Source organism: Canis lupus, chromosome 4 (genome assembly GCF_048164855.1).
Source record: "Canis lupus baileyi chromosome 4, mCanLup2.hap1, whole genome shotgun sequence".
Classification (NCBI taxonomy): domain Eukaryota; kingdom Metazoa; phylum Chordata; class Mammalia; order Carnivora; family Canidae; genus Canis; species Canis lupus.
This window is the reverse complement of record NC_132841.1, coordinates 61,312,871-61,325,935: the sequence shown is the minus strand read 5'-3', so window position 1 is coordinate 61,325,935 and position 13,065 is coordinate 61,312,871. Positions and strand designations below refer to the sequence as shown.

Here is a 13,065-nt window from a genome sequence, read left to right as displayed (position 1 = left end):
GAAAAAGAGAATGAAATCAGAGCATATCACAGCAACAAATAATAGCAGGGGATTTTAATATCCCATTTTCAATAACAGAACATCCAGACGTATCAATAACAAAACAACAGATTTGAACAACACTGCAGACTGAAGGAACCTAACAGATACATCACAACATTCCACTCAACAGAATCAGAATACACATTCTATTCAAGCACACATGGAACATTCTGTAAGGTAGGTCACACAAAACACATTATAACTTAAGGTATTGAGATCATACCAAGTATGCAACCATCCGTATTCAACAAGCTGAATCTTTTATTGATACATGAGTGAGGAGTTTTATGGGGTAAGATAGATGGCCTAGGGCAGACAAAACACAGGTATTCCGTGTCCTCCCTTGAGGTTGTAAAGCAGGTCATGAGAGATGCCTCACAAATATTTCACACTGCATCTTTTCTCAGCAGGAGCCTTGGAGATAATTTCGTCTGATGAACCCTGAAATATGAGAATGAAGAAGGTAGTTAGTGTGGTTATAGATTGTAAGATAGATCAGCTATGTGAAAACTCCAGGCAGGTGAACAAGGAAAGGAACAAGGGCATCACACTAGGCAAAAGGAGTTTGCAAGTGTTAATTTAACAAGTGTTTTAAGTCCTAAGTGGTTTTCAAAACTTGAAGAATGTTAGAATCACCTGGAAACATTTTGCAGGCCGACGATGCACCAATTCACCATCAAGACCATGAGTCAATGATTAGTACATGAACCCTTGTCATTGCTGTGTTTTAAAAGCCCCTAGGTGAGATTCAAGTGTAGTCAGGTGTGAGAACCTCTGGACTAGAATGCAGAATCTGAATTCTGGGATAGAAGAAAAGAAAGCTGGGGATGGAAGTTGAGATTAGGTGGATACTGGCCTATATTATATATTAAGTACATTTATCTTTATTTCAGAGGTACATGGGAACTACTGAAAACTTTTAAAGTAAAGGAGAGATTTTTCAGTTATTTTCTTCCTAACTAATAAATCAGCTATATAGACTGACTCAATGGAAAGAGCTTTGGGAGTTCACTTCAAATCCCATCTACATATAAATACTGTGAACTCCATGTCTAAACTTTCTAATGCACATTTATGTATTTTAGTGTTTTAAAAAAAATATTTATTTGAGAGAGAGAAAGTGTGTGAGTGCAGGAGGGAGGGGCAGAAGGAGAGAGTCCTCAAGCAGACTGCCTGCTGAGTACAGAGCCCCACATGTAGCTTGATCCCAGGACCCTGAGATCACAACCTGAGCCGAAACCAGGTTGTACCTTTAACTGACTGAGTCAGTTAAAATAATGTATTTTAAATTTGAGAGCAATAATTTCTGCCCCATAGATTTGTCACAAATACTAGAGATAAAATATTAAAACTATCCACACTTCAGTTGTATATGTGGACCCTATTTGTCACCTGAAACCTTCCAGTGATTTTTTAACACTGAAGAAATCTAGGATTTAGAAAGCTTCATTACTTTGAAGCTGATAATATTCAAAGCCAATTCAATGCAAGAACCTAAATTCTTTCAAGTCTAGAAAGTGTTCCTTTAATATTCTAAAGTGAAAGTATGCATATTAATTTTTTTTTGCATATTATTTTTTTTATGTAGAACACCAGCAGAGAAATGTGCAGCAGACCAATTGTTCTGACATAAGATGTTTGTGGGAGAAGTAAATGCAAGTCTAGAATTGAAAATGGTGGGCACTGGACTTCTTTTCTATGGATTTATCGGCCAAGAGCAAGCAAGAAAAGCTGCCTATTAGCACGGAAGGCTAAAAGATATTGAAATTAACCAGTGAAGTTAATGTTAGACACATGGATTATATAATATAGTTTCATGAAGAACATAATGCATTAGCCACCAAAGTTGTGGAAAAGGTAGAGAATACTATGACTTTGAGACTGAGATAATAAAAATAGGGCAAATGGGAATCAAGAGCAGGCTCCAGTCTTCCCAATGGCACTGCTCCCGTTAAGTGGAAAGTTTCATAGATTGAGGCACCAAGAGGAAAAGCAGAAGTAGAATTCATTTTAAAAATGGTGAACCTTTGCATAGTCTTTAGTTTGATCAATACTAGCATACCCGGTCAGTTTGCTGGTTTTGTCACCGTGTTGTGGTTATGTAAAGGGTAGGCACTGCATGACGCTAGTTAAAGACTATGCAGGAATTCACTCTTATTTATGCAATCTTGTGACTAAATGGAATTCAACTTAAGTATAGTTAACAAATACAGAGATTAGGTAAGTAGTTTTCAGAGGTTGGGGTTGGTAGAAGGAATTGACAAGATGGTGCAAGGTAGTTTTTTAGCTGATGAAAAAATTCTGTAACATAATTGGGTAGTGGCTTACATAATTGTGTTTGTCTACTTTATAGCTATAGATGTTTCCTTTTACTGTGTGTGAATTTATTTCAATAAACCTAAAACCATGAAAATCAGTCAAACCTTGTACTAGGCATATCTCCTATATCTAAATCTGGCAGGGTTAATCTACATTTACTACTATAAGAAGAGCAAATTTTTTTTAGTTTAGAACATTAAAATTGGTAAACGCTAGGCCTTGCTGGGTTTTATTGAATAGTGTTATATGAATGTATTAATCCAGACTTATGATCCTTCACAATATTAAGTATCCCAAGCATTTCTGAAACCTCAGATGGAAAGTATGTCACATTTTTATTTTTTTAATTTTTTAAAGATCTTTATCTATTCATGAGAGGGGAGAGAGAGAGAGAGAGAGAGGCATAGGCAGAGGGAGAAGCAGGATCCATGCAGGGAACCCAATGCCGGACTCCATCCCAGGACCCTGGGATCACACCATGAGCCAAAGGCAGATGCTCAACCACTGAGCCACCCAGGCATCCCTATGTCACATTTTTAAAAGTGAATTTGAAAAAAAAAAAATGAATTTGTTCTTTATTATTTTGGTCCTTTGATATTAATTAATCTACCCTTGGTGAATTGAATGATTTACTATTGTGTGTAAATTATTTATCAAACAAATACCACAAGTACCTGTATTTGCAAGTTTTGCCATGGCTCCTGATATTAGAGTCATTTCAAATAATTCAGCTGTTATAATCTGTAACATAGAACAATGGCATTCAACATATAGTGTTTTATTACATGTTACTTTATGAATCTTTTATTAAATGTTATTTCCTCAAAGTGTATGAATTTTAAGTGCCATGTCATGGTATAAAACAAATGAAACTCTGGTTAACATACTTTGGATTTTTCATACTGGACAGTTTGTTAAAGTTTACTCTCTACCTGCATTTGGACTGATGGTTGTCTGAAGCATTTATTCAGTTCAGGATATCTAGACTTTGTATATATATCTGGAGAGTCACTAGAGGCTAGAGGACTCTTTGTGGTGACTCTGAGGAAAAAGCAGGACAGATGCATTTGAGTTGGGTGCCAGGTTAAGGGAAACCCAGGGATCTTTCCTTGGTCATGGCTACAATACATTTTCTTAAGCCATTCTGTTCCTCCTGGACCTTTGGGTTCTATATCCATCCCTTACTGTATAATTTCAGGTTGCACAATCAATATTTGTTGTATGAATTGAAAATATTATTTTGGACAAGCTTCCCACTTTAGGTAGTAATTGCCATTTACAATTATGTTTAGTGAAGTGGCTTTTGCAATCATCAGCAAAACACAACACTACTTGCAACCATGTGCCTTATACAGTGTAATAGCCCTACCATAGAGGAATTGGAGGACCACAACACCAAAAGGGCTCTTGTAAAAGAACATGATGGTTCAGAAAAGCTAATTTCTGAGTGCCCACTTACTGGTTTAAAAGCACTATGAATGGATGGGGTTTTAGCTGCTATAACAAAAATACCATAAAGAAGGTACTTCATAAACACCAAACATTTATTTCTCACAGTTCCAGAGACTGGGAAGTTCAAGATCATGGTCTCAGCAGACTTAATGTCTAGTGAGATCCAGCTTCCTAGATGGCCACATTTCCCTGTAACTTCACATGGCAGAAGGGCAAGCTAGTTAGTACTCTGCGGTCTCTTTTATTTATTTATTTATTTTTTAAGATTTTATTTATTTATCCATGAGATACACAGAGAGAGAGAGAGAGAGGCAAAGACACAGGCAGAGGGAGAAGCAAGCTCCATGCAGGGACCCTGACGACTGGGACTCAATCCCGGGTCTCCAGGATCACACCCTGGGCCGAAGGCAGCGCTAAGCCGCTGAGCCACCCGGGCTGCCTTCTGCGGTCTCTTTTAAAGAGCACAAATCCTAATCATGAGGATCTGCCCTCATGCTCTATTTCCCCAAAGGCCTATCTCTCTCCACCACCACCTTGGGGATTAAGATTTCAATATATGAATTTTGCAGGACATGAACATTCAGTCCATAGCAGATGGCAATAATGACTATATCCTGACATTCTGCTTGTTTGAGAGAGTGCCCAGAATTTTTTTTCATTTCTTGCCTGGAGCTTAATAAAAGCAATGGTTACTCTGCCTGTCGATCTGGGGACAGTAGGAGAAACTATGGTACCTAGTATCACTACTGAGGAATGTAAAGTTGGGTAAAATTAGGTCAGATTATCAATAAAATACATTGACACCTTTTTATTTATTGAAATTAATTTTTCCATTATGATAGTAAATATATCTTCATTACAAAGAGAAACAAAAGAGATGTAAAAATGCAAAAAAATAAAAAATAAAACCTTAACTCTATTATGCAGATGCAACCAATTTTAATATTTTGATATATTATATTTTATTATGATTTGACATTTCAAAAATTATGACCATAAGGTATATACACAGAATTCATTTAAAGATTTAAATGGTATTATGAAAATAATAAATGCCACAATGGCTATAATCAAAAAAGGGAATTAAAAAGTGTGTTCATGAGGATGTAGACAAAGTTTAACCTCATGTATTGCTAGTGAGAACATAAGAAGCCACTTTGGATAACAGGTTCTTAAGAAGTTCAACAAACATCCACCATATGAACCATCTATTCCATTCCTGCTATTCACCCAAGAGAAAAAGAAACAAAAACCATATGTTCATACAAATACTTGTATACCTAATATTTTTTTTTTTTTTTTTTTTTTTTTTTAGATTTTATTTATATACTTGAGAGAGAGAGAGAGAGAAAGAGAGCACAGGCAGGGGAGACAAGCAAACTCCCCACTGACCAGGGAGGCCCACTTGGTGCTAGATCCCAGGACTCTGAAGTCATGACCTGAGCCAAAGGCAGACACTCAATGAGCCACCCAGCTGAACCATAATATTCTTAATATCATTATTCATAATAACCAAAAAGTAGAAACAATCCAAGTGCCCATCAACTGGTAAATAAATAAACACAATATGGTTCATCAATGCAAAATGGAATACCCCATTCATCATGTAAAAATAATGAACTCCCGATAGATAATTTGAAGTATATGAACTGCTAAATCACTATGCCTAGTGAAAGAAGCAACTATGAACAACTATGTATTGCTTCACTCTATCTATGTGAAACGTCTGGAAAAGACAAAGCAATAGGGAAAGAATGCAGATTAGAGGTTGTCTGGAGATGGAAGTGGGAAGATAGATTACCTGCAATCAGGTTAAAAGAAGCTTTTCTGGGATAATGTAAATAACCTAAAATTGGGTTGTATTGATGGTTATGTATCTCTGTATATTTACAAAAATCTGGATACCTAAGAATGATTTTTTTTTTGCTAAGTAAATATTTCAATGAATCTATTTTAAAAGTAAAAGGATAGCAGATTCTCTATTAAAATTGTCTTTTCATTACCAAATGGCAGCTTTTAAATATTGTGAAACTCCCCATCTCACTTTCATGTTGCTAAAGAATGGAGCCAATGTCTCATGAGGTTTTTATAAGAACTAAGAGAACATGTGGGACACAACTCATGAGCATGCTATGAAGGCGCATACATGAGTTGTATCCTTCCATGTCAGCTTTATTCAGTCATAAAGCAAAGTGAAATCACAATTACAAAGTAGGTTCAGAATTCCAAAGTCAATGACATTTCACCATGTGATGAAACTTGGCTTCTTACACAGCACACAGAGCAGGACAGAAGACAAACCACATAACAAACAAGATAACAGAAGGGTGTAGGAAGTTAATGAACCAAATGCAAAGTAAGTTTGTGGGCATGCAATTGAGATAAGGCTTCAGTCTGATCTGGATCAGATGTCGGCACTTACAGCTTTTTACATTCAAGCCTTGGAGCACTTCTGTTCTGCAGGGACATCAATAGGGTGGAGCCTCCAGAGGCAGCTGCCTTTTTCAATGCTCAGACATAAAGAGATCATGTCTGAAGAGTCTGACAGTTTGCTGTCAAAATCCTTCCCTTTTTAAAGAGATTTAATCAGTTTTAGGATCCTGCAGACCTCCTCTGGTTCTGGAAGTGTCAGCAGATGCTGGTCCTGGCCAATGTCTTGATATCTCTGAGTTATATGACCTTTAACTACTTGTGTCATTGCTTGACACAGGTCTCTGCTTGACATGAGAGACTCCATTTTGCACTCTACAATATACGTGTACATACACGTCAGTGGAATAGAATATACACATGAAACATGTATACATATTGAATATATCGAAGATACATATCCACCACTACCACACTGTTTTGATTATTATGTCCATATAATAAATACATACTAAGACTCAAAATCAGGTATTTTGACTTTTCCAAATTGTTTCTTCAAATTATTTTAGCAATTCTATTTCTTCATAATTTCATATAAATTTTTAAGGTAAACTTGGTTTTATCTACAGAAAATCTTGTTGGGATTTTGACAGATTTCTTTCTTGATTCTGAGTCACTTCAAGAAAAATTGCCGTCTTTTATTAGTTTGAGCCTTCCAATCAAACTAATTGGAAGTGCCATGTTTCTCTACTTAAGTTTTCTTGTAGAGCTTATAAGTACAATGCCACGGTGTAGAACAAACAACATTTTTGTGACATCTAGATATTTCTGGACCTGAAAAGTGTCAAGTTGAATAATAGTGCCCTTGCCTGGAAACATTTATATTGGTGGTTGCCTGAGGCATCTTTCAAAACATGGTATATGGTTTTGTTATAGGAGTCCTGAAAGAACTAAAGATGAGAGGAAGTTGGGAAGTGAACAAAGAGCCAGATAGAAAGGCTCTTTCCTTGATTTTTAGCACTAGATGCCTTAAGCACAGTTCTTTTTTTTTTTAATTTTTATTTATTTATGATAGTCACAGAGAGAGAGAGGCAGAGACATAGGCAGAGGGAGAAGCAGGCTCCATGCACCGGGAGCCGGACGTGGGATTCAATCCCGGGTCTCCAGGATCGCGCCCTGGGCCAAAGGCAGGCGCCAAACCGCTGCGCCACCCAGGGATCCCTTTAAGCACAGTTCTTAAGGCAGACTGTGCTTCCATTAACATGGGTATCATAATCAACTGATAGCCTGTAGTCACTAATGGCCATCTCTATAAAACAGCTTTTATCACAGAGATGGAAAAAATATTCATTTCTAAACTTCTTCAGACCCTTCCATGAATGGCTCTATTAAGACACTTAGCTTCCTATTTTTGGGGTACATAGTTCATTTAAGAGTTTAGATTCTTTGATGGTACCCAGAATGGTACCATATGCACAGTTAATTCATTAGTCCTTGAATAAATGGCAACTACTAATCTGGGTTGGAATTCCAGTTAGTTATGTGCTAACCCGTTATGTGCATTTACAGTTTTGAGTGATGGGGGTACTTTGGTAATCATCACCAACTGTGCCCTGTGGAGTTTGTTTAATAGATCTACACTGGTGTCAGAGGAACTAAGCAGCATTAGGATGTTTGTAAAGATAAGCGGGTTCAGAACAGGCAAGACAGACATGCTCAGTTAGAAGCTCAGAAAGCATTGTGGGGTGTATAGGAATCACACTCCTGTGCAAGCTGAAGATATTCAGCTTGAATGAGAGAGTACCCAGAAAGCTTTCCATTCTTCTCTGGATCTTTATAAAGCCCAGCCTGACTCAGAATGTCAGCCTGGGAAATGGAGGAAACATTTTGGTATCTATCATTGGGAATGTTAGGACAGGTAAAATTCAACTATTTAGCATTGAAAGTCTTTAGATATTTTGTTGCTTTATTAAAAATTATTTTTTACCTTATGATAGTAAATATGTTTCTTTTTTTAAGATTTTATTTATTAAAAAAAAGATTTTATTTATTTATTCATGAGAGACACAGAGAGAGTGGGGGGGCAGAGACACAGGCAGAGGGAGAAGCAGGCTCCATGCAGAGAGCCCAATGTGGGACTTGATCTCGAGACTCCGGGATCACGCTCTGAGCCAAAGGCAGATGCTGAACCACTGAGCCCACTACATGTTTCTTATTAAGATGAAAGACTTAGAAAATTGGAAAAGTGAACATATATAACTCCGTTACCGAGAAGCAACAAATTTAATATTTGGTATGCTGTCTTCTATTAATCTTTGTTTATATTTTCTTATTTAAGGCCACAGTATACATACATATATGTATAAATTTAATATCTTGAAAAAAGTGTTTTTAACTATTACAAAAAGAATAAATGCACTCATTATAACGGCTATGATTGAAAATCTCAAGAATTTTTGATTCTCGGAGAAGGACAAAAATTATATGGTCTCATTCATTTGGGGAATATAAAAAATAGTGAAAGAGAATAAAGGGAAAAGGAGGAAAAAATAAGTGGGAAATATCAGAAAGGGAGACAGAAAATGAAAAACTCCTAACTCTGGGAAACGAACTAGGGGTGGTGGAAGGGGAGGTGGGCAGGGGGTGGGGGTGACTGGGTGGCGGGCACTGAGGGGGGCACTTGACAGGATGAGCACTGGGTGTTATTCTGTATGTTGACAAATTGAACACCAATAAAAAATAAATTTATTAAAAAAAGAGTTTTTGATTCTTTGAGAAAGAGAAGATCTCAGATATCTACTTTTTATAAACACTCAAGTAATATAATATTTGGAAATTAACTTTTTGAGTTCTAAAATTTTTTCCTTATAATTACCAAAAATATGCATTTGTGTTAACTTACTATTCAGCCAAAGATATAAAGGGCATTTTAATAAAAATAATACCACTTAGCATTTTATTAAGCAAAATATCTAGAATTTTTATTACATTAGGTTATATGTTATCAGGCATGCAATTAATATATTACTTTTTCAAGGTATCATTGAATAATTGAACATAGAGAATAAAAACCCTGACATCCCAGGATCTTAGAATTAGAAAGAAGCTTGAATGTCCAGTTTTCCATTTTGTGTCCAATAGGAGGACTCACCTGGGGTTTTCTAGGAATTTAAGACCCTGATTGCAAAAACTCTAATTGGCTGTAGAATCCACTGCAAATATGATTACAGTAAAATCCCTACGGATATATAACTCCATCAAAAGTTAGCATTTTCCAAAATGAGACAATTTAAATTTGTTAGAACCTTCTCTGTAGAAAAAAAGAGAATTTTTTTAAAAAAGAAGTTATTAAAAGAATACATTAAACTCCTGAGAAATGCACAAAGTGCTTCTTCATGAAGTCTAGAACGTGGACTCCAGGGAGACACTGTGCTCCAATCTAGAAACCTCTGGACCTTGCCTTCTCCCAAGCCTGTAGGTCTTTGCTTTGAGTAATTTTTTTTTTTAAGAGAGAGAGCATGCACAGGTGCCCGGGGGGTGGGTGGGGTGGGTAGTGCAGAGGGAGAGGGAGACAAGAGAGAATCCCAAGCAGGCTCCATGCTGAGCCCAATGTCAGGATTGATCTCATGACCCTGGGATCATGATCTGAGCCGAAATCAAGAGTCAGAGGCTTCACTGACTGAGCCACCCAGGCACCCCTGCTCTGAGGATACTGACCCTTCCTACTTGCTCAGCCCTGCCCTCAGCCTTGGAGCCTGCTCTTGCCTGAGAAAGGAAAGGATTAGTGATTGTGAGAGTGGTTCCTGAGAAACAGATGACCATTGGAATTGTAAAGCAAAGATTTTAGGAGAGGAAACATCTATGAGAAAAAGATGTGGACAAGGCAGGAAAGCCTGGCAGAGGCATTAGACCACAAATTCCTTCAGTTTAAAGGAGAAAGGGAAGGACGTTTGGGTGTAAGTGTACTAGAATGCCCTGCAGTCTTAAGAAGGTTTGAAAGGTTCTCATGAAGCTCAGGGGACAAACCTGACCATCAGAGGAGTTTCTTTTCAGCATGATTGGGCCAATTTGATGGATTTTTTAAAAAAGATTTTATTTATTTTATTCATGAGAGATACAGAAAGAGAGGCAGACAGACAGGCAGAGAGAGAGCAGGCTCCTCTCAGGGAGCCTGATGTGGGACTCCGGAATCACGCCCTGAGCCAAAGGCAGATGCTCAACTGCTGAGCCACCCAGGTGTCACACATTTAATGGATTTTAGAGTATAGCAAAGGTCTACCGATTAGCATCAGAGCTTTGGAATTATGTCATATTGGTTGAGAATCTGTCATTAGTAATTCATAGTTAAATTAATTGATTTATATGTTTCCAGAACACCCAGCATGATTAGGGTTCAGAGAGCTCAAACACAAAACGACTTTTACAAACAAGAATTTCAAGGAAAGATACAAGTGTGTTTTTGATTTTTATAGATATATTAGTTATTTTCTGTGTATCTGTGTTCAGAGTACCAGCAACATGGATGCTAAGATCTTGGGTACTAAGATTTTGTAATTGGTGTTTCATTACTTAGAAGCACATATTTACTGCTGTGGTCTTATTTCATGGCAAGGCAGGAAACACATTTATTACAGTAAGTGCAGCCATTGGTTGCACAGACTGGATAATATCTTCTAATGCAACTTTGTGCAGGACTATCATACACTTCACATATTGACTGTAAAACAGAAAGACAACATATGTTTATTGGATAATGAACATTTGAAAAAATTCATCTTTATATGAAATGTCTTACATATGAAATAAGGTAAATATAATCAGTATATAGGTACAAAGACAAATACCTGTGTACCTGCAACTCAGTAGAAAGTTTTTAAAGTTACCAATTTTTTAACATATATAAGCCCTCTACTAAGAAAAAGGCCAAGTAATTAGCATGAGTATTTTTATAGTGTAGCAAATCCATACCCATACTCATGATCTTCCCCGGCAGATCACATCTCCCTTGCCCCTCTTACCAGAGGAAATCACCAAACTGAATTTTCTGTTCATTATTTCCTGCATTCCTCTGTAATTTCAATGCATATCAAAAAATATATTCACAAAATGTAAATATTTATACATTTCAAATTTATACATGTATTCATATATATGCATAGTTTAGGGTATCATAGTAATTTTTACAAAGAAAACAATACTATATATATTCTTATATGGCTTGCTTTTTAGACTCCTTTGTGATCTTTATATATATTGATATCAGAGCTATAATTCATTTATTTTCATCTCTATGTAACATTCTACTATGTGACTATATGGAAGTCATTATTTTTTAACATTAAATTGATCATTTATTGATTTATTTTTTTGCTTGTTTTATGAGGATGAATAATTCAACTACAACACACTTCAAGAGCTATATTATTCATTAAATACAATAAGTAGATATAATCCAAATGTCTGTGAATTGACAATGGATAAATAATAAAATGTGATACACCCACAGGTGGAATATTAGTCATAAAAAGGAAAGAAGTACTAATACATACTACAATGTGGTTAAACTTTGCAAACACTGTGCTAAGTGCAGGAAATCACTCAAAGAAAGACCACACACAATAAATAGATGAGTATATTCACTTCCATATGAAAATCATACACATACTACAGGATTCCATGTATATGGAATATCCAAATAGGCAAATTCATAGAGATAAGAAATAGTTTCATGGTTCTCAGGAATTGATATACAGGAAATTGGGAAGTGTGTGGTTGTTCTTTGTTTCTTGGAAGGGGGGATAAATGATGGAAATATGTTGGAATTATAGTGATGATTGTACAACACTGTCAATGAATGTATACTAAAAAACTTATTCTTCAAAATGGCAAACTTTAAGTTTTGTGTATTTTATCCCAAGGCAAGAAAACACTATATTTTTCCTTATCAAGTGTCAGTTTTAAATGTTGCTACATTTTCTGTGCCTCACTTTCATTAGGGGTAAAACGCAGAACTGATGCCCATCTAACAAGATTTCCTTAAGAATTAAATTACGTGATGTGGGGGATGTAGAAGCTGACTCACAAAGCTTGTGTAGAAAATAGTCATGTGGGAAAGTGGAATTCCCATTGCTGATGGAAACTAACTTTCACCAGTATACCCAAAGTTCATGGAAGACAGCAGTAGTATCTGCTTTCTTTACCAACTTTTTCCTCCCATTGATACAAGGCTTAACATATAGTTGTGATTTTTAAAGAAAATAATATGTTAAATAAAAGGAAAAAATTCATTTATAAAATTACCAGCATTCACTGAATATTTTTATACATGTCCTCTATAATTAAAAAGGTTATGAAAGTGGCTGAATGCATTTTTATAATGTGCATTCTAATTCTGCATGTCTGCATTCTAATGGATACTTTCATTAAGAATCAATACTAAAAATGTAAATGAATATATAACTCCCACATAGATCATTACTTTAAAGGTGGAAATGTTTAGTGAAAAGGAGAGCAGGCCTGATAGTGTAGCAGATTGATACTTGTATTCTATTAATCAATATACATTTCTTCCATTAAAATCAAGCTTTAAATGAGCATATGGCCACCTAAATAAATGTGTTTCTTGTTAGCTGAGAGATGAAAGAAATGGAGAAGTATCAGACTTGACCACAGATGGATTAAACTACATCACTGAGTTGCCTGGAACCCCAGGATCATCAACCTATCTCTTGACTGGTTTATGAGACAAAAAGAAAATAATACAATTTTTCTCCCAAACCTCAGAAAGCTTACAATACCTTTTAACAGACTCTCCAAGTCTTTCAATAATAGACCTATGTTTCAGAACTTAAGTCCATATCGCCTGACATTGATAATCATAAA

General features: G+C 36.1%; 2 protein-coding genes across 2 annotated transcripts in view; one reads left to right on the top strand and one right to left on the bottom strand.

The window, feature by feature from the left end:
• Positions 1 to 279: 279 nt before the first annotated feature.
• LOC140632512 (sperm-associated acrosin inhibitor-like) overlaps positions 280 to 13,065 on the bottom strand; it is a 124,278-nt gene continuing 111,492 nt past the window's right edge. Inside the window, exon 6 of the mRNA XM_072824611.1 lies at positions 280 to 483. Coding sequence (XP_072680712.1) covers positions 429 to 483 — 55 coding nt within the window. The 3' untranslated portion in view covers positions 280 to 428. The remainder of the gene's footprint in view (positions 484 to 13,065) is intronic.
• Positions 6,053 to 13,065, top strand: part of SPINK13 (serine peptidase inhibitor Kazal type 13) — a 54,265-nt gene continuing 47,252 nt past the window's right edge. Inside the window, exon 1 of the mRNA XM_072824614.1 lies at positions 6,053 to 6,169. The gene's annotated coding sequence lies outside the window, so the exon portion shown is untranslated. The remainder of the gene's footprint in view (positions 6,170 to 13,065) is intronic.